This window comes from Colletotrichum chrysophilum (genome assembly GCF_026319265.1).
Source record: "Colletotrichum chrysophilum strain AFK26 chromosome Unknown scaffold_95, whole genome shotgun sequence".
Classification (NCBI taxonomy): domain Eukaryota; kingdom Fungi; phylum Ascomycota; class Sordariomycetes; order Glomerellales; family Glomerellaceae; genus Colletotrichum; species Colletotrichum chrysophilum.
The window spans coordinates 126,898-146,158 of NW_026517382.1; the positions used below are offsets into that span (position 1 = coordinate 126,898).

Here is a 19,261-nt window from a genome sequence, read left to right on the forward strand (position 1 = left end):
AGTGAAACGACAAGAAGAGCCGACGGAACGAACTCTCACCTGAAAGCGAGCGGCGGCGGGAATGTAAGCTGGTTTTGAGAGCCCGTCCGGAAGCTCCCCATCACACTGGTGAAACTGGGGCTAGTCCCGATCATCTGATGGCTGTCAACTTTGACTAAGGTCTAGAGGCATGGTCATCTACCGTCCCTGCGGTGCTGTTTAGTGGACAAAAGCAACGTGGGATGTCACGACGGTACGCCGCAAGAATGGAACTATTGGGCGCCATGACTGCCCCAATCAGGTAGTGGTGCCGGCAGTGAATGACGCGCTGTCGTCAGAGCGGGCGATGGATGCACCTCGATACCCGGCAAGCCTGGGGTTCGGCAGGCAGGGTGAGATTTTGTGTTTCTGCGTGAATGGGGTTTCCGGCGTCCTGGCGAGAAGGGAAAACGCATTGTTGGGAGACCGCATTCGGTGGGTTGTCACTCGACTTGCCCGGAAACCGCGATGCACACGACATGGCAATCTAATTTTGGCAGAGGCCAAGACTTGCGGTGTGCGGTAATCTGGGCGGCGGTAGCTTCGTGATCCCATCAGCTGGCGATGAGCGGCGGGTTCTACATACGTTAGTGATTGCGACTGTCGGGCTACCTTGGGTAGGTAGTAGCTGAGGTATGCCCATCATCTGGACCGTAATATGGCATCGCACGGTGCCGGACTGCTGCTACCACGCCGCCGCTGCAGGGTGATGGGTAAGGTGCCAAGACGTTGGCCGGGGTAGGGTCGGGGAAGTGGTGGCATCGGAAGAGGGGCGGGCGTCGCGAGGAGCTCGCCGAAGTTGACGTTGATAAACGGGCGGAGGCCAGGGAATGGATACGGCGATATGGCAATGGGGGGTTTGACCTTGTTGATACCGGGCCGGATATCGATTGCTGGAAACTTGGGTCGGAGAAACAATACGAATGTGGAAAACGAAGTTTGGTTTAAGCATATTGCTCTTCTCCTGGCGGCCCCTCATATCTGATACTTTCGCTTTGTCGTGGGCCTCGCTGCAATCAATCTGAAGGGAACAAGACGGCCACTTGATGGCGTTGCGTGACCATTTGGTCGACTCTTCCACTCCTCTGTCGCATTTTGACCCCCTGCGCGGCCCCTAGAGGCTTGTCTAGACCTGTGGGCAGGAGTCAGCCCCGGTCATTCAGTGGTCGATTTGTTGGTTCCGCCTGTTGCGTGTACAGTCTTGGTTCCAATTCACTGTGCAGAATGTCAATGTATCTGGGCCGGACTGGGATCCGCATGCGTCGCTCGGTGGTTGGCGAAGGGGGTGGGAGCTAGGCCCACGCGATGGCTCGAGGTCGAAGACGGAGATGGTGTGTTCATATGGTGCTCGCCGTCATCTTTGTCGACATTGGATGACGACTGGGGTTATCTAGTTGGCTCAATACCGATGTGCTCTTCGTCGCACACTGAGTGAAAGTGTGGGGACTGGGCGTCGGTGTGGATGCAGCCGGACACTGGACCTCGCAGGTGAGCTGCAGGCGGGTGCACAGACCATGTCTTCCTTCCACCTTCCCGTCGTTTTCTTTTTTCTTTTTTTTTTTTTTCCAACCTGCAGGCGCAGTTGCCAGTCAGGGCCCATCCAGCAGCTCGTCCCCGCCCCGTCAACCTGAATGAACCGTCCTTCCTTTCCGGCAGAATAGTTCTTCCGCAGAGATAACCTAAGCGCGGGCGGCTCCACTCTAGCGGCCGTGCAGCGACGGGTCGCGATATAAAAAAGTCTTTTTCGAGCGCGATCTTCACGAAGACTTCCTTTTTTCTTCCTTTTTTCTTCGTGCGGCTGGCACGATTCGTTACAGTTTCCCCTGTTGCTGGAATCCCATAATCAATGGATTTCAAATGCGTCAATCGTGCCCCAGAACAAATTTAATTGCAGCCGGCCTTTCTTCACTTGTTCCTGTCGGCTTGTAACCGCTGGAACGCGCAAGAGAGGCCGGACATATTTTCACCTTGGATCGAGGCTTTCCTCTTCGACCACATGGACGCGCGAATAAAGCGGTTCTAGATCCATTGCGGAATCGCGTCCTGAGCTTGGCAACGCGTGCAGTAGTAGGCGCATCGTCCAGGTCACGTAAATGTACCCAAGTTGTCACCGCGAAGCTGCACCTGCGATCTTGTAAATGGCCCAGGCAGGCCGTGCTTTGGTCTTGTTTTGCGGCTTCCCGCGTAGCTACTTGCGAGAAACCTCTATGACTTGGGCTCTATTCATGTCTCATATCGAGGGCATTTCCGCAGAATTTTCATCCTCTCCACTAGTCCGATCTTTAACTGAGAGGCTCCCCCTACTCGCCGGCCTCATCGCCAATCTTTTCCAGCTTGCCCATCTCTCTTTTCTCACCCGACTCGCCGATGAGGCGCACTCTGTCAAGGCGCACTTTCTCGCCGTCGCCGTCGCCCTTGGTGACGTAGATGATCAAGCTGTTGATGTTCTGGAACTTGACGAACCGAAGACCAATGTTGGCAGTGCCGTCGGCGTTCCAGTCCTTCTCGGTGAGAGTGATGGCTTGCGTAGGAGGTGTATCGTCGGCCTCGCTGAAGTCGAGGTTATGGGGCTTGTTCGTGTAGAGGTGGATGGTGCCGGGACGCATCGGAGCCTCATCGTCGTCGTCGTCGGTAGGAGGAAGAGAGGTCAGCTGCGATGTTGGTCAGCAAGGCTAGATTGCTTGTATCTCAACGATGAACGTACCTGAAGGGTGTGCAGCTTCAGCATGGACTGGAACGGCATGAACAGCAGAAGCTGATCGTCAGCGCCACTCTCAACCCAGTCCTTGGCTCCCTCCTTCTTGGCCAGCGCGCTGGGCTTAGAGGTATCGAACAAGACACGGACGGGACCAAAGTCCTCGTCGGCATTCAGAAGCTCGCAGCCCTTGGGCTCAATCTGATCGGTGATGTCGGTGTAGCCACGCGGGAGCGCAGCGCCTCTCCAGCTGCCGCCGCTCGAGCTGCCAGAACCCTCGCCAGATCCAGACGCAGATCCGCCCTCGACCTCCTTCACCAACTTCTTGACAACCTCCTGGAGCTTGCGGGGGTCAGCGCCCTGGACCTTCTGGATGGCCTTGCCTTCGCGGAAGACCATGAAGGTCGGGAGGGAGGTGACATCGTAGGTGCTGGCGATATCCTTCTGGGCCTCGACGTCGATCTTGACGAAGGTCACGACGTCTTTGCGTGACAGGGAGGACGAGAGCTGCTCGTAGAGGGGAGCAATGGCCTTGCAGGGACCGCACCAGTCGGCGTAGACTGCGGAGAGCCCAATTTGTCAGCAACCTCAAGCAAGAGAGAGTACATTAGCAACCCAGGTAACGGCGAAATTGCTTCAATCCAGACCATCCAGAGTCCAATGAAGCAGCCTGCCAGCCATCTACTTCAAGGATGTCAAGGGGAAGAGTGCTCCGGCTCCAGTAGGTGTTGGGGATGGAGAAACTCACAGTCGGCGACGACTATGCGGGAGCTCGACAGGAGCTTCTGGAACTCCGCCGGCGACTTGATGTGAACCGTACTCATCTTCGCAGCCCGAAGTGGTGGTGGCTCAATGTCAGTGGAATGTGACGATGTTGTTGACGATGGAACCCAGAAGAAAGCTGCCCCGCGACACACTCAAGGCAGACCTCACTGGCGGAAGGTAGCTTACCTACCCCGCACCATGCCTCTCTTGGACTAGCGCGGATCATGCTGTGCACGGATCACCAAACCCATCCAGTCTTGTCTTTTGAGTATCACTCTTACAAACTGCAGAATCTGTTTTACACCTTTGTAGCCTTTGTGTGAGCCAAACTATCTACAACGTTCCGCCTGTTCTCTTCTTTACCTGATGAACTTCAAATACCACTGACCGAGGGTTTGTTCTAGATGTCTGCCGATGTTCTGTACGAGAGCGGATTGGAAGCTGGAGTTTGACAGTCTGATCGAAGTCGAACTGCCCAGGAGCCCCGGCAGGTGTAGGGCAAGATCCATCCTTTGCTTGGTTTGCCGACACACTCATGGAGCTTTCCCGTGGTACTTTATTCTCGTGGACGTGCCGTCGCCGTCCCTCTTCGCGCTCGTGAGCAGCGGGCGTCCGGTGGATGGGTGCGATGTAGGCGAGGTGGAGGCCGTCCGGCTTCCTGTCGACGGTGTATAGACCTTCTTGGCCAAGCCAGAAGACGAACTCATTCAAGGACTTCCATTGCGGTGGCTGTATGCTTGGATGTTGTGGGCTTTGGGTATATGTCTTGTAGACCTCGTTTGCAGACACCCTTCGTGCTTGGTGTTTCGTTCGTAGAAGCTCGAGGAATGCATTTTGGAACTCCAAGGACTCTTCCATGTTCCGCTCCAAGTCGTCTGTGTGCCCCGCATGCTTTTCCATGTCGTTTACGCTCAGGAGGGATATATCGCAGGCAGCGCAAACCGCAACGAAAGCACTTGACCACTGCGTCTCCATTTCTGGGTTTGAGGATGGGTTGGTATATGCGGCAGCGACGTACTTTCGGGTCGTTCTTGTCAGCCTTTTTGGTGTGAGGCGGCCACGGTTGTTGAAAAGCAGAGAGGCCCCAATCGAGATAAAAAAAAAAGAAAAAAAGAAATTGAACATACGGCGCCATGTCTATCCAGGTTGCTTCCCATAGTCCCAAGCCGAAATTGTGGTGGAACCTGAGGGTAAGTCGGAGTCGGATGCGGTGGCTTGAACGCTCGATGGAAATTCTGTGGTAATGCCCTTTTGACTTACAAGATAAGCCTCACGAGGTTTGGTGAAGAAACAGTGAGGAAGCATTTACGGCTTAGAGAATAGAGAGGACGAGAAGATCAAAAGCAACGTCAGAGAATGCATGACATAGCATCAGTGTCATGTTGATGTCTACAGCAGCTAGCTCTATTTTGGTACTTCTAGAAAGCCTGATCGAGGCTTCGTCATCTACCAGGCGATGCTCGGCCCCTTGAAGTTCAAATGACTATCTCGGCTGAGCCCTGAGGTTGACTGTAAGCTCATGGCTTGAGAGTTTCCAGCACCTCCTTACCCTCCAGCCCCGGCAATTCCTTCTCCGTGATTTGCAACGCATCGAGGGTTGCCTGCTGGCTGAAGAAATTCTCGAGAATCCTCTTTGAGTCTCCCCATGTAGCTGCACCCTCATAAAGGGTACCAAATATCCTTACTTGCTCATTGTCACGAAGCGCGAACATCTGCGGTGACCTGAGGTTATCAGAATCAGGGCGAGAGCAGATGATGACCTTTTGACACTTTGGTACATGCCCCAAAATCCATTTCATAGTCGCAATGCAGTCATTCTTAGTCGTAAAGTTAGTGCACTCAACAGCAATGATTTTGCAGTTGTTCAAAGGCAATTGCGCATTCCTAGGATGCCACATAAAATCCTGGATGAAAGCAATGTCTCTGTTGTTATTGAACCAGCACCCATAAGTCCTCGAGCCATTGCGGCCGAATTGGAAGTCGCCGTGCTTCTCGGCGACTTTTCTTGACTCGCTACAAGTATGGAGAATTGCAGGCCGTTTGTGCTTTTCAAGGAGGCAGATGTTGTCTCCAGCGTCGCGCTGAGGGCAGAAAATGCGAGTGCCAGGAAGAGCCAACTCCCATATCATGTGTCGAAGCTCATTGGGCATCCTTGAGAACCTGTGGAAAGTTGGACCTAGATCCATTTGAGCTTTCTTGGTTCCCTTCCAAAGGAAAACACGGAACTAACGACTGATCATCGGGAGTCGCTCGATGATGCGAGTCTGGACCTCTATCATAGCGATGAGTTCCTTCTGGATCTCTGTTGTTGCACAGTAGTTAGCCAGGCGTTCGTGCGAACTGCTGAGGTTTGGTCATTACCCATGAGCCTCTTCGTTTGGGAAGGCGCCCGGCATCTTGCGCTTTGCTCAGCGCCCATTTGTGCCATCTTTTCGATGATTCTGAATTGCTCCGATACCCCCTGGGCGGTGGCGGCGGCGGAAAGGTGTAGTCCATCCATATTGGGAACAAAAACTTCGTAGCTTGGCGATATTTCCTGTTGTGTAGTGGGACGAGAGTGAGAGGTGAAAGAAGAAGGGCGAGGGAACGAAGAGAGGCAGAGGTCTGCGAGACATGGGGAGGAAGAACTCGTTGGAGGAATAGGGAGGGGGTGGCTTCTATGAAGCATGGAAGGAGCGTATACGGAAATTTGTGTGTAAAAGGGCAACAACTTCCATGGATCTGGAAAGTGCCAATGCCCAGTGGTCAGTAACCTCGAGGTTTCGTTTCGACCAAGACCCCGGGGCTGAAATTCGGAACAGAAAGTGACGGCGGGGCCTTTGCGATGCTGTAGTCCTTTCCGTTTGACACATCACTGACCACTGACTTGAAAAGACTCGATAACCGAAGAAATTTAAAGGGATATGTGTATTGGTGTGAAAAGAGGACTTCAACTAGTCTACTCGCCGGTCAGTCCCGAAGCCGATAGTCCCAGGTAGTTGACCCGTGATCAAAACGAATCCCTCATCAAAAGAACTTTTCGCGCCGTATATGAGATGTTCTCCGTTCGCAAGTCCAGCCTCTTCGATAAAATATCGACACTGCCACATCTGCTTTGCTTACGGTCTAACATAAGCTTCACTTTGTGTTGCTTCGATGTGATCCTTCTTGGTCAAAGATTCTCTGCATCCTTCTGCAAACCCGGTTCCCTGTTCGCCGTCATCAAGTTCGCTTATTGAACAGAAGCTCCATGCCTTCAAAAACGAGACGACGGTCCTGTCTTTCCAGGCGGTTGGACTGAATCTTCTCCAACCTTTTCTTCAGTTTTGCCCAAGTGGCCCATTGCTGGCCGCCATCATCATCGTCCTCATCTTCATTGTCATTTTCATCGTCGTCGTTATCTTCGTCGTCCTTCCAGTTCTGAGACATAAAGACATAGTCACGGTCAAGCAATTTGAAGAGCCGCGCACAGTAGATGTCTTCAACGCTCCTCATAACCTGCTGACGGATTGTGACGATGAGTTTTCGGCATTTGAGGTAGTCCCTGGCCCACTCCATTCGAGAAACGCAGGTCCTCTGCGAGAAGAATTCATACCACTGCAGTGCAATGTTCTGAGTACGAGCAGACTTGATCGCTTCCTTGACGTCATCGGACACCTCATCGTATCGAACGAATACAATGTCTTTGCTGGGATTAAACCAGAACCCATGAGTACGAGTATGTTTGTATCCGAAAGCGAATCTTCCCTTCTCTTCTGTGACGAGCCAAGCTTCTTTGCAAGCAGCTCGTACGGCAGGAGGCTTGTAGGCTTGCCGGAGGGCTATTTGGTCTTGATCGTTCTCGTACGGCACGAATACGCGGGCATCTGGTAGTGTCATCTCCCAAACTGACTTGCGAATTTCGGGCGGCATTCGGCTGAAGCGCGGGAAGGTCGTGACTGCGAGTATCGTTAGTTTTGATAGGGAGATCAACCGGAAACACTTACCAGGCATTGCTCGGCCGAAGTCGCACTTGCTGGCCGCGCGACTTTCAGCCAAGCGCTGAACGGTGCTTGCCTGGGATTCGATTGTCTTGCTGATTGTTTTCTGAATCTCTAAAAGATCGTTCGTTTGGGACGCGGAAAGTGCACCTTGCGTGGCGAGGGCATGCGTCATTCTCGTGATGACCTCGCACTGCTTGGCAACAGTGCTGGAAGCCACCTCGATCAGGCTCATCATTGAATCCATTTTGGTAATCTGGGTATTTAGGTAGGCTGTGGTGGGTTGGTTGTGCGAGGCGAGAAATCTCGAGTTGTTTGTAGAAGGATGGAGGGGGGTAAAAGGTGGAAGGAAGAGAGCTACGCGAGAGAAATATAAAGATGAAATATCCTTTGAACAAGGAAGGAGCTGCAAATTCACAGTCAGCAGCGTCCCTCGTTCTGAGGATGATAGTTGAAGGAGGAAAACGAATAGAGGGAATGATAGCAACGGTCGACAATAACGGACGACGACGCTGCAAACAACGACGACGACGACGACGATAATAATAGATTTACAGAGCATATTTGGACATAAGGGAAAAGTAGACAGTCTCTTATCTGTTCATCTCTGCAGCCATTCTCGCCCTTGATGTCTTTCCCCCCTGTCGTCCTTCGCCTATAACTGACCACCAGCCCATCTACTCCCTCTAATCTCTGTCAGAATTCTCGACTTGACCATTTTCAATTTCCTGATTTCTGTTAATTTTGGTCTTTAACGTCGCGGATTCGATGGAAAATGAGCTCCGCCCCTTCGATTGTGAGAGACCGTTGCTCGTCAGATCCAGCGATTTCCTTCAGCCGATTTTCCAAATATTCCTGTAACATCCACCACTCGACATCATAATCCCGAGAAAAGTAGTCCAAATCAAGCCAAGTCTCCCCGTAATCGCGGGAGGTGATGATGTATTCGTCGTCGTCTATCAGACAAAGCTCCGGAATGAGACCCTCTTCGCCGTCGAGACGAACATCGTCAAAGTCCAGGATGACGAGGCGGTGAATGTTTGGCAATACGCTCCGAATCAAATCAAGAGAGTGATCAATGTTTTCTTCTAGACACACGTCTTGCGAACAGATGGCGAGATTTCGAACACGTTCGAAGAACTGCCGGTTTTCGAATTCTCGGTTCCACCATTTCCAATCCAAGATGATGTCCGTATCCGGGTCGAACCAAAATCCCGGGAAGTTTTCTCCAAACTCTTCGTATAGCAGTCCAAGAGAATACACCCAGTTTTTCTGAGTGATCTCCCATGCTTCGTGGCAGACGCCGCGGATGGCCGGGGGTTTAGGTAGGTTGACAAGTCGCGCGGTATCGGAAAGCGTTTCGAGAACGTCGCCGGTGATCTCGATTGTACGAGAATTGGGCGGGGCGGCATTCCAAATATTGATACGTAGTTCGGGAGGGAGCTTGCAGAAGTAGTGGAAGGTCGCGGCTGATTGTGTCTGTTTCGGATCGGATGCGTCGACATTGCTCGTATCGAACGCCATTTTTGTTGACTATTAGTCGATTCTCAAAGAAATTTGGGAGAGCGTATGGGATGTAGTTGAGCGAATGTCGTTGAATGTGTGCGTTGTTTCCAGAAACGGTAAACCTTTCGAAGATGTGGAGATTAAACCGTATGTCTCGCGACTGCCCTCCGCACGCTTCTTGCCTTGAACAAGTCCAGGTGGTTCTTCCCCTGCAAAAGTCTGAGGCGCCTTCCTATCTCACGTTTTAATCTCGTCGACGTAAAATTCGAAGCGGGTCGCAGCCAGCTGCCTTCCTTCTTCACTCCCACTTCGTTCAGGAGGCCCCTGCCCTTCTGCCCCAACCACCCACCTACAAATACGACGACACATCTTCATCTACAGGAACAAACTGCCGTCAGTCTCTCCATCGGCGTAATGTTGAAGGTCTTTGGTGCGGCACGCTGGCTTCTAGGCCTTCCGCCCGCCAATGCCATCGAAGCTCCCCAACCTGGTAAGCCAAGCATTCTCTTGAAAGAGCACAGTTCTGACTGTATTCGGACAGTCGCGGCAACTACGTTCCATCGCTTCCGAGAGCTCCCGCCTGAGATTCGGCGTGGCATCTGGAACCTTGCCCTTCCTCCGCCTCGGGTTTACGAACCGGAGGCTTCCTCCACGGATGTTCTGAAACCAGTAAAATTCCTTACAGAGTTCCCCCCGCCTGCCATGCGGGAAGCATGCCGCGAGGCGTATGGTGTGTGTATGTCGAGAGGGTGCTTCCAGTCCGGCTACTGGGGGAGTCGCATGCGAGGCATCTGGTATAATGTCTTCACGGACGCGATATACTACGCATGCGAAATGCAGTGCACGAGAACACAGATCGAAACCCCCGCCACAATCTATCTTTCCGCAGATTGTGCGCTCCGCTCGCCAAACTGCCGAGACTTCCTGATGTCACCAAAATTCGACTACTGCGAGCGGCTGATTGTCGCTGTCTATCCGCCCGGTTCCTGGGAGATGGATGCGAAGGAACTCAGGGGAACGGAACCAGTCTTCCGGAAAATCAAGGACGAAGAATCTGTCGGCTATCATGGATTTGACGATACCGATTGGCCCATGGAAGAGAGACAAGTTGTGGAAGGCTATGATGCGCCTGAGAGCGATGTCATTGGTTGGGAAGATGCGAAAGAGGTGATCTTAAACATTTTCGAGAGACGAAAGGAGATCTTACGTGAGATCAATGAGGAGGGGCCCAGCGAAATCACGGTCAGAGAATATCACGAAGGAGATCTGGAGGTGGAGGCTGTGGAGGTCTTTCGAACGCCCATACCCAAGGCTCTGCCGGCTTGATTAGGTGGTGAGCAGAATGAGAGAGCGCCGGTGAGACGGGCCGATATTGCTGATGCGAAGGGAGTAAGAGTACAACACTGGGAGACTGTACACTAGGACATGACGTTGAAGGAACAATACATCTAGAGCTGGGGACAAAATCAGAAGAAGAGATCATGGGAAGGAGTACTGAAGAGAGAACATGTCGGGAACAACGATACGATGACACGACACGAATTTCGCTTCGATGAGTTTCTCTAGCAAAGAAATAGCCAGCAATTAGAAGAGTTTATCAAAGGAAGACAATGCTACGTTCAGACACCACAAGTCAAGACCCCATTTGCCAAGTCATCGTATAAAGAGGAAACAAAATCGTGTGTGTCTTGCCATAAGTCATCTCGGGGACCTGTCGGAAAAAGCAACCCTTCCGAATCCAACACCTTGCGAGTCCTGATGTTTTGCCTGAATATGATACAATCCCAAAAGTCGTGAGTTTAAAGAAAAGCCGGACCACCTGCCCTCAATGATACTAGTCAAACAGAGTGTGCTTGGCTCTCAGCATCTCCATACCGACGAACTTGGGCACCTTGCCCTGGCTGAGACCCTTGGTCTGGACCACGTGCTCCATCCACAGCTGCTCGACGATGCGCTTGACGTCCCTCCAGACGGCGACGTTTCCTATCTCCGTCGACATCTCGGTGGGGTAGTCGTGGTGGCCGATGGTGTCGTCGGCCTGAAGAGGGTAGAGCTTCGCGGGCAGGCGGGGAGGAGGAAGACAGGAGCGATAATCCCAGTCAACGGCCTGGAGCATGATGACCTCGCGGCAGGATGTGAAGTGGGTGAGGATGGTGTCCATCTTGGCGGTGCAATTGTCCTTGGTCATGAGCTTGGTGTGGGGCAGCGCGACGCGGACGATGCGGGACATGTCGATGTTTGTCCAACTGGAGGGCTCGGCGCGCAGGTAGAGAATGTCTTCGGAGTGGTTGAACCAGACGCCCTTGTACTCGCCACCGAAAAGGCCGAACTCAAAGGCGCCTGCCTCCTTGAAGGCGGCGTTGGCCTCCTTGCAGGCGAGGCGGAGCTTGGGCGTCTTGTGGGTGGTAACACACATCTCAGGCAGACCCGAGTTCATACGGACGGTGGCGGGGTTGGCCTGGTTGGGATCGTGGGCGCGCATCATGCGGTGGAAGTGGCCATCGGGGCCAGTCATCTCAAAGATTCTTCCGCCGGGGAGGGCGAACTTCCAAATCTTCATGCGGAGCTCGAGAGGGAGCTTCTTGAAGAAGTGGAACTCAAGCTTGGCCGCCGAGTGGCGAGAGGCTCTTTGGGCCTCGAAGTCGATGCCGGTGTAGGACAGGAACCTACCGACTGTCTCCCTCTTCTTGTCCTGGTCTGCTACGTCATGTTAGCATGTATCTTCAGTGGCAAGGCAAGGAAAAATCATGCGCTTCTTGTCCCGGCGGTTCTTACTCTCGAGCTTCTTGACCCTCTCCGTGAGGTCGCGATTCTCTTGAATGGCGGTGTCGAGACGGGCACGGAGAGAGTCGGGGTTGGCGAGGCGGGGCTGCACCGGGCCGTTGGCCATCTCGGAAGCAACAGCGGCGCGGACGTAGCCTTGCACGGCGGCCATCAAGTTCTGGGTGGCGGCAGCCAGCGGGTCGACTGGAGGGGCGGCCATGATGCTGGGTCGGGTTCGGTACCTGTATGAGATGAGAAACTGGGTCTGACACGGGTTCTGGCGGTATGGCGAAGATAACTCACCTGAGTCGCGGCACCGAGAGGGTCTGAGCGAATGGAGCGATCGGGATGAGCAACACTTTCACGGCGGAGTGAGTGCGATGAAAGGGACAGACATGAGACTGAGTAATTGTTTGCTGCGATGATGTCAAGAGAGGCAGCAAATGGATGTGGAGTGAATGAGGCTGGGGGTTGGTTGGGTGTGGAGGCGGCGGCGGCGCGTCGTCGTGGGCGGCCGAGGGAGCGAAAAAAGAGCGATCGTGGTGGAAGGCAGTTGAATTGGAGGCAGGAAGTGTGTCAGATCCGCTCAGATTTCGGGGGAGGCGGCGACCGACGAGCGTCTCCTGCCTTCCTGCCTTGAAGGTCGGCGAACGGAGGAGGAGGCAGCACCGCTTGAGGACGAGGTGAAGTTGAAAAAAGATGGGGGCCTCAGGCTGGAAAGTGCCGTTGATTGATTGTGTGCGCGTTTGCTTTCCTCCAACCTGACTGACTGATTGACTGCAGCGACTGACAGATACCCTTACCTCAGTTTGGTTGGTGCCGGTACCACGTTTGTGTGGTGTGTCCCGGCGTGCGAGGTGTGTGTGTCGAGTTGTGTGTAAAGTGCAGACCGACCTGATTGGGCTGGCTGGCAAGCTGGAAGGGAACCTTGCTGGAGGGAAGCACACCGGTCGTGCAGCGTGCCTCCACGGGGCACCTTGGCAAGCCCCCCCCCCCGCCATGTGGTGGACAGGGATCCCAGCGACGGCGGGAGCGATGCTAGCGCCCGGGGAAGGGGATGCTCGTCGTGCACGGGCCCTCAGTTCGGGTGATGTTGCTGCATTTGGGTCCTTTCCAGTGCCCCAGGGCATTGCCGACGAGTTTAAATTCAATGAGGAGACTGAGTGGCTGGTCTGCTGCGTATCATTGATTCATGTTTCGTGTTGTTGTCTGTTTTTATCATTGTTATTTGTATGCATGCCTCAATTGTTGGGTCACCAAAACGGGTTCTTATTGATCAAGCCGCAAAGCTTCAAGTTGCCTACACCTGAGGTACGAGACGGACATCGCACCTGGGTAAGGTAGCTAAAGTACCTCCTACCAATACTTGGACGCCATCTCACAGCTACACGATGGCCATGTACATGATTGCAAATTCTGGCCCCCTTCAAATGGCGTCTTATCTTTTCGTTTGAGATAAGAGCGCCGTACCGGTGAATGAGCGCGTCCGGCTCTTCACCGACCGGAGCCCAGCCAGTGACAAACGGCCAGCAATGTACCTACCCTTCCAGACCCATGTCGACGTGTGCTTGGAAGGAGCTCTGGGAGGGCTGCCAAAACACACCGGCAAACGGAGGAGCTGCTCCCCGCCAATAATGCCTGCAGCAAAGCGGCACAGGAGCCGCCAGGCAATAAAAACACGGGGACAAGACCGCTGCGACGTTTGTTGGCCCGTTGGGTATTATGGAGGTATCCATGGCTGGCTGGCTGGCTGCCCTTACAAAATCTCAGTCATTCACCATTCACATGCATTGGCGGCGGTCTGTCTGCCCTGGGCTGTCAACGCAAGATCTACGATGGAAACATAAACCTTATTTAATTACTCGACGAGGGTCAGCCAATGGCGCAACGGGATACAAGTCGTGTAAGACTGGCTTACGAGGTAAGACAGACAGACCTTCCCTCCGTCTCTGGACCACGTCGTCGGATTTTGGTTTTCGGGTCTCGTCAGCAATGTGACGTGTCGCTTGTTCAGAAATTGACAAACATGCAGGGACAGATCTGACATCCATGTCGATGATAGAAGTCAGAGCACATTTTGTCATCTGCAGCCCTGGGGGAAAATTTGGGGCGGAGGTTCAGTTACACAAGCCCATAATCGGAGTCGGGTTCTATTCGCTCAATAATTCTAATTTTTCCCTATATTCACAAATGCCTGAAGCCTGTATCGACTGCACGCTGATGCGTTTGCTACATATGACGAAAGAAAGATATCAAAAGCAAAACAATTCTGTGGAGCCCTCTTTTTCTACCAAGGGTTGGGCGCGACAACGGTGTAGTTTCTCCAGCCACCGTTGAGTCGCGCGTGCTCGATGGCCTCTTCATGTTGGTCCAGTGTGAACACGGCCAGCTCGCTGCCGCTCTCCTTGCCGATGCGCAGCTGGCCACCCTCAATCATCCTGATCAGCTGCTCGAGCGTGCGGCGCTCGCACATCCACTTGCCCTGCAGCTTGAGGTTCATGATGCCGAAGGAGGCGTAGGGGATAGTCAGAGTCTCGCTGGCGCCACCGCTGAGGATGATCCTGCCCTCGCGCTTGAGGACGCGCAGAGCGGCGCCGAGGTACGGCGGGTTCTTGAGCTCGCCGGGGGTCCAGTCGTTGTAGATCTCGGCGCCGGTGCCGTTGGGGGTCGCTTGGCGGATGGCTGCAGCGTCGGCCTCCTCGTCGCCAGTCATGACGACGGTCTTGAGGCGGGGGTGGTCGTTGAGCTTTTTGCGCATGGCGGCGAGCTTGTTCTCGCTGCGGCCTAGCGCGATGACGTTGGCGCCTGCGGTGAGGGCGACCTCGACGGCCAGCCCGCCAAACGAACCTCCTGAGGGGCCGATGATGACGGTCTCGGCCACCTTGACATCGGCGGCCTCGAGGAGGGCACCCGCGGCGACGGAGTAGTGTGCGATAGAATGTAAAGCTGCGTAGTCATATCCAAGCTCGCCGCACAGACGCTTCTCGTCGAGAAGGTAGACGTTCTCGAGTGGCACCTTCTGGTACTGCTGCAGTGAACCGTCACGCCACTCCTGGGTGAGCTTTTTGTCCTCGCCGTGGCCGCCAATGTGGCCGATCATGATCATCCTTCCGGGATCGTCACGGCCACGGGTGGTGGCGTCGACGTAAACAAGGTCGCCTTCCTTGACTTTGACGGCGTCGGGGCCGACTTGATGCACTCGGCCGATGGCATTCGGGTTGGGCACGTAGGGGGGAGGGAGAGAGACATGCTCGAGCTTGCCGGAGTGGAAGAGGTGGGTGTAAGGGACGATAGGAGCAGCAAGGATCTTTACCACGACCGTGCCGGTGGGAGCGTCTGGGATGGGGAGGTCGATGACCTGGGCGGGCTCATCGTAGGATGCGATCCAGAGGGCTCTGTTGCCTGTTGAGGAGCTCATTTTGCTGGGTATGGGTAGAGGTGTTTGTGAGGTTTGGTGTGAAAGATGGATTGGAATGTCGATTTCATCGTAAAAACCGTCTTCGCTTCTCGAGGGAAACTGCTCATTATTATCATGAACACGGGGGACTCGGGCAGGTGTCAATGTTTCTCGGGCCGGATCATGAGTCCGAGTTTAAACGGGGGACGGTGGAGATGGCAACCTCACCACCGCGAATCGGTTGGTCTCCAAGGCCCGTGTAAAGGGGCATACCGGGGCGCCGTCTGTTTGGGAAGATGATGACGGACTCCGGTTCCCCGTGCAACTCCCGAGGTTTGTCTCGTTGTGCGGTGATACTTTCCCGAGCATCAAAGGCCTTGACATTGTCTGTCTTGGCTGGTTTTCTTAAGGTTTGATCCAGTCAGAAAGATTGGCGGGTTTCCATCAATGTAGCGCGTTGTGCCTCTCAGGTTTGGTAGGTATGATGCCCTGTAAGTGCAAGCGCCAAGCGCTCACCAAGTGCCCTCCTCCGATGGAACCTCTGCCGTCCGCCCCGCAAGGGCGCCGGTCAACTCTAATGCCGGCTGTCCAATCCGCGAGGATCGGCTTGGGAGTGGGTCCGATCGATGGTCTGAACAGGAAATAGCGAGAGCGAGGTAGGGATGGACATGACTAGCGAAGACCGGGGTCGTTTTGACCTTATATCGCCCATGCCCCAGAGATTGTGATGTTTCCTTGGGCGGCCGGTCTTTTGCTCTTTGTCCTTGCTCCCGCTTATGTAAGCATACAGACGACAACGACGATGGATGATCTGCGACCACTGTCCTGGATGATTTTTTTCATCTTCTTCGCTTCATTGTTTATTTTCCTTCCGGTTGGGAGTAAATATGTTCTCGATCTTGAAAAAACGAATAGGGTTTATTTGCTTTTATTGGTCTTGATAAACTCGGAGAATTTTGATACAACGTTGACCCAACCCGGCCGCTGTTCGCCCACCGGCTTGCGACATTCTGCCTTTGTTTCTCGAAATATGACCCTTGCAGCGGCACGGGAGCTTGGCCGCGCAGAAGTCAAATTCAAACAAACTTGCAGTGCAACAGCGAGGTTGCGGACGCAAATGTCTGGGCTTTCTTTTGACGAAGATTCTACCGCCAGTTTGCTGTGGTACCTAGGCAGTGGTCTCTTCGCCATGGCTGGGCTGACAGAAAGACCATACATCATAGCAATGTCTGTTTGTGTCGGACAAAACCAGCGTTGAGCTTTGGGTTCTTTACCGCAATAAAGAAAGTAGGGAGCGACCAAGTGGGGCACTCTTTCCTCTGCTCATTCTTTCTACCTACAGCTAGAAAGCTTTCAACCACTCAGGTCAAGGAATTTACCGAGTCGCTGAAGGAATTGATTTTCTTAAAGAAGCCCAAGCCAGATTCATGAGGTCTGCTTAAGGGTTCATATTTCATTCAAGGCTTCAGGGGTGAAATATCAAAATGACTGAGCGAAGGGGGCCTTCCTCAAAAATCGAGTTGCAACAATATGATCTCTCATCAGAGAAGATCTCTGCTTCCGCGGAGTACTAGATAGGCCCGGAATACATGTAGACCCCTTCCCTCTTGGTAGGCACTGGGCAAGGCGAAGGTGAGCCTGAAAGAACAGAAGGGGAAGGATCACTTACCACAGCACACCAGCTACCTGCCGACGTGGGATGCTCACCTGCCTCAGAATTTTCACACAGAACTTTCACACAGAACTTTCACACAAGCAGTTTTCTTTTGAGATTTCTGAGATCCTAAGTTTGCTGCACTGCACCCAAGCGTTCTTAGACACAACCAACCCAATCACTCACGCATATCTCATCTTTTTCCACAGACCAGTTTGACATTGGGTTTGTTGCGTGCCATCGTCTTTCAAGTTCCTTTGAATTTGAATTGGTCCCGACTGCCTACTAACCGTGTGTCTCACAAATTCCTAAAGATGCGCTCCTGGGCTCATGTCGCCTGCCGAAGGGCATGAAGCCTAGCCCCCTGAGGCAGGATATCACCATTGAAGCGGAGGAATTCCCGTCCTTGTCCGCGCAAAGCCTCACCCCTGCTGCATCTCTGGCAGCACTTCCTTCTGCTGTCCTCGACCAGGAGAAGCTCACTCGGGAAGGTCAAGGCAGCTCGACGAACTTGGAGCCTAGCTCTAAAATTCAGTCACCTCGTGCTGCAAAGTTGAAGAATACCTCACCTTACACTGCCAGTGTTGTGGATTTTCCTCCTCTAACTTCGACCAAGACTTCTTCTGGATCCTACAAAAACACCGACATCACTACCGCCGACGAAGATAGTAGAGACGACGGCGGCGAGAACGACGACAGTGAAGAAAATAGCAGTGACGAGAGCGACAGCGACTACAGCAACAACAGCGAGATGGCTCAGAAGAAGAACTCGAAGCGCGCGGCCAAAAAGAAGGTCCAGGCCAAGGCCAGAAAGGCGGCCCGCGAAGCCATCGACACTCCCATCGGCAGCGGCGGCCGCCCCGCGGCGTCCGTCGAATTGTTCGCCGAAAAGAAGAAGTTGACCCGGAAGGAGAAGGTCAAGCTGGACAAGGGCAAGGGCGTCGCCGTTTCCTTCGAGGACTCTGAGTCGGAGGACGAGGACTCTGCTGTGGCTATCGAAGAGGAAGACGACGGTGCCGCTGCTGCTGCCGCCGCCGCCGAGGCCGAGAAGAAGGAAGTCGAGAAGGAGGGGGCTCTCGCCAAGGCGGTGCTGGCTGCACGCGAGAGAGACCGCCGCCGCGAGTGAGTGACCCAACAAAGTGAATACTAGTCGCCTGCTGACTTTCGCCTTCGCAGGCTCTTTGGTGCCAAGCACGGATGGGATGTCACCCTTGCCTTCAAGAAGGGTAGTATGAACGCCCTGGCTCACCGCGATATTCTGGTTACGGACTCGACCTGGTTTGCCGAGCACCTTCCCCCTGCTGACGCGGTAAGGCACGAACTTGACTTCACAATAACTGTATCCTAATCGTGTTGTTGAACAGAATGGCAAGACATTCCTGAAGATGGACGAGTATGATGTCAAGCAGGTTGGCCCTATCATCGTCTTTCTCTACAACGGATGTAAGAAAACGCCTGCGAGCTGCAGTATGATGCGGTTTTCTGACAATTTCTCCAGTTCTGGTAGGCATGAAGATCGACCGAGGCCAGAAGAAGTGGGATGCGCGCTTCGTTCTCTTCAACGCCATGAACTACCGCACTTGCGTCAAGCTCGACATCGATAGCGGCTGCAAGTACTTCCTCGAAAATGTCAAGGAGGCCGTCGAGTACTACGGCCCACTTCTCTCTGGCCGCTTCTACCACTACCAGTTTACGCAGCCGGGCCTGATGGAGAGCTTCGAGATGCCTATTCGCATGGCGATGATTTGCATCTATGAGGAGAAGAAGGCGAAGCCCGAGGAGATCCGCAAGATGAAGCTCTTGCTCGCGAAGCTGGTCGTGATCACCTTGCCCTTCTGGCGCCGCCAGCCTGCCTTCAAGGACCCGATCACCCGGTTCTGGAGCGACCTCAACTTCCCTTGGCGCGAGGACATGAAGCTTTGGTACTCTCAGGGTCTTCTCGACGAGTACGCCCAGATCTTCGATCGCGACGGCAACTGGCTCGAAGAGGAGGAGTTCTACACCGACGTCCATCTGCCCCAGATCCGTCAGCAGCAGCAGCAACAGCAGCTCGGTATTCCTGGTCCCTCGACTGCTGCCCCGTCTTACTACATCGCATCCATCGACGAGATGGCGAAGAAGATGAGAGACGCTCACATCCCGAACTTTTGAAGACCAGGCACAGTTTTAGCCAGTCGATTCTCAGCCTGGATTTCTTGCTGTTTGCACCTCACTCTGGTGACGGGCTTCGACATTCGGATACTTCGCACTTGCCATCGCTTTCAGCAACCCCTTCCGTATGGATTCTCATTGTGGATATTGGCTTCGACTTTGCAATGGCTGAGAAATTATTGGCTCGGTTTTTCTAGCAGAAGGACTAGTCTGAGAACAGGACTTACGGCGGCTTTCTAACTTGCTTTACCTTGTTTACCTACGACCGGCGGATGCGTACCTGCAGCAGTGCGACGGTTTTGATCCCAGCAGTAGCAAAAAGGATGGACGCTCGGAAGATGGCAGATACTTGG

The 19,261-nt window shown here is 53.7% G+C and overlaps 7 protein-coding genes across 7 annotated transcripts; 2 read left to right on the forward strand and 5 right to left on the reverse strand.

Moving 5' to 3' along the window:
• Positions 1 to 2,318: 2,318 nt before the first annotated feature.
• On the reverse strand, positions 2,319 to 3,537 carry COL26b_009681 (uncharacterized protein; the record flags this gene model as incomplete). The annotated part of the gene is made up of 3 exons (XM_053182401.1): positions 2,319 to 2,669; positions 2,723 to 3,273; positions 3,462 to 3,537. The coding sequence occupies 3 exons, from the start codon at positions 3,535 to 3,537 to the stop codon at positions 2,319 to 2,321; spliced, it is 978 nt and encodes a 325-aa protein (XP_053033679.1).
• A 3,142-nt stretch (positions 3,538 to 6,679) lies between these two features.
• On the reverse strand, positions 6,680 to 7,684 carry COL26b_009682 (uncharacterized protein; the record flags this gene model as incomplete). Its single annotated transcript, XM_053182402.1, has 2 exons — positions 6,680 to 7,395; positions 7,444 to 7,684. 2 exons carry the CDS (start codon positions 7,682 to 7,684, stop codon positions 6,680 to 6,682), a joined length of 957 nt encoding a protein of 318 aa, XP_053033680.1.
• A 491-nt stretch (positions 7,685 to 8,175) lies between these two features.
• On the reverse strand, positions 8,176 to 8,961 carry COL26b_009683 (uncharacterized protein; the record flags this gene model as incomplete). The annotated part of the gene is made up of 1 exon (XM_053182403.1): positions 8,176 to 8,961. The coding sequence occupies one exon, from the start codon at positions 8,959 to 8,961 to the stop codon at positions 8,176 to 8,178; it is 786 nt and encodes a 261-aa protein (XP_053033681.1).
• Positions 8,962 to 9,409: 448 nt separating this feature from the next.
• Positions 9,410 to 10,269, forward strand: COL26b_009684 (uncharacterized protein; the record flags this gene model as incomplete). Its single annotated transcript, XM_053182404.1, has 2 exons — positions 9,410 to 9,433; positions 9,784 to 10,269. The coding sequence occupies 2 exons, from the start codon at positions 9,410 to 9,412 to the stop codon at positions 10,267 to 10,269; spliced, it is 510 nt and encodes a 169-aa protein (XP_053033682.1).
• Positions 10,270 to 10,777: 508 nt separating this feature from the next.
• On the reverse strand, positions 10,778 to 11,926 carry COL26b_009685 (uncharacterized protein; the record flags this gene model as incomplete). Its single annotated transcript, XM_053182405.1, has 2 exons — positions 10,778 to 11,643; positions 11,719 to 11,926. 2 exons carry the CDS (start codon positions 11,924 to 11,926, stop codon positions 10,778 to 10,780), a joined length of 1,074 nt encoding a protein of 357 aa, XP_053033683.1.
• A 2,067-nt stretch (positions 11,927 to 13,993) lies between these two features.
• On the reverse strand, positions 13,994 to 15,124 carry COL26b_009686 (uncharacterized protein; the record flags this gene model as incomplete). The annotated part of the gene is made up of 1 exon (XM_053182406.1): positions 13,994 to 15,124. The coding sequence occupies one exon, from the start codon at positions 15,122 to 15,124 to the stop codon at positions 13,994 to 13,996; it is 1,131 nt and encodes a 376-aa protein (XP_053033684.1).
• Positions 15,125 to 17,106: 1,982 nt separating this feature from the next.
• On the forward strand, positions 17,107 to 18,908 carry COL26b_009687 (uncharacterized protein; the record flags this gene model as incomplete). Its single annotated transcript, XM_053182407.1, has 4 exons — positions 17,107 to 17,879; positions 17,934 to 18,066; positions 18,122 to 18,200; positions 18,256 to 18,908. The coding sequence occupies 4 exons, from the start codon at positions 17,107 to 17,109 to the stop codon at positions 18,906 to 18,908; spliced, it is 1,638 nt and encodes a 545-aa protein (XP_053033685.1).
• Between the last annotated feature and the right edge of the window lie 353 nt (positions 18,909 to 19,261).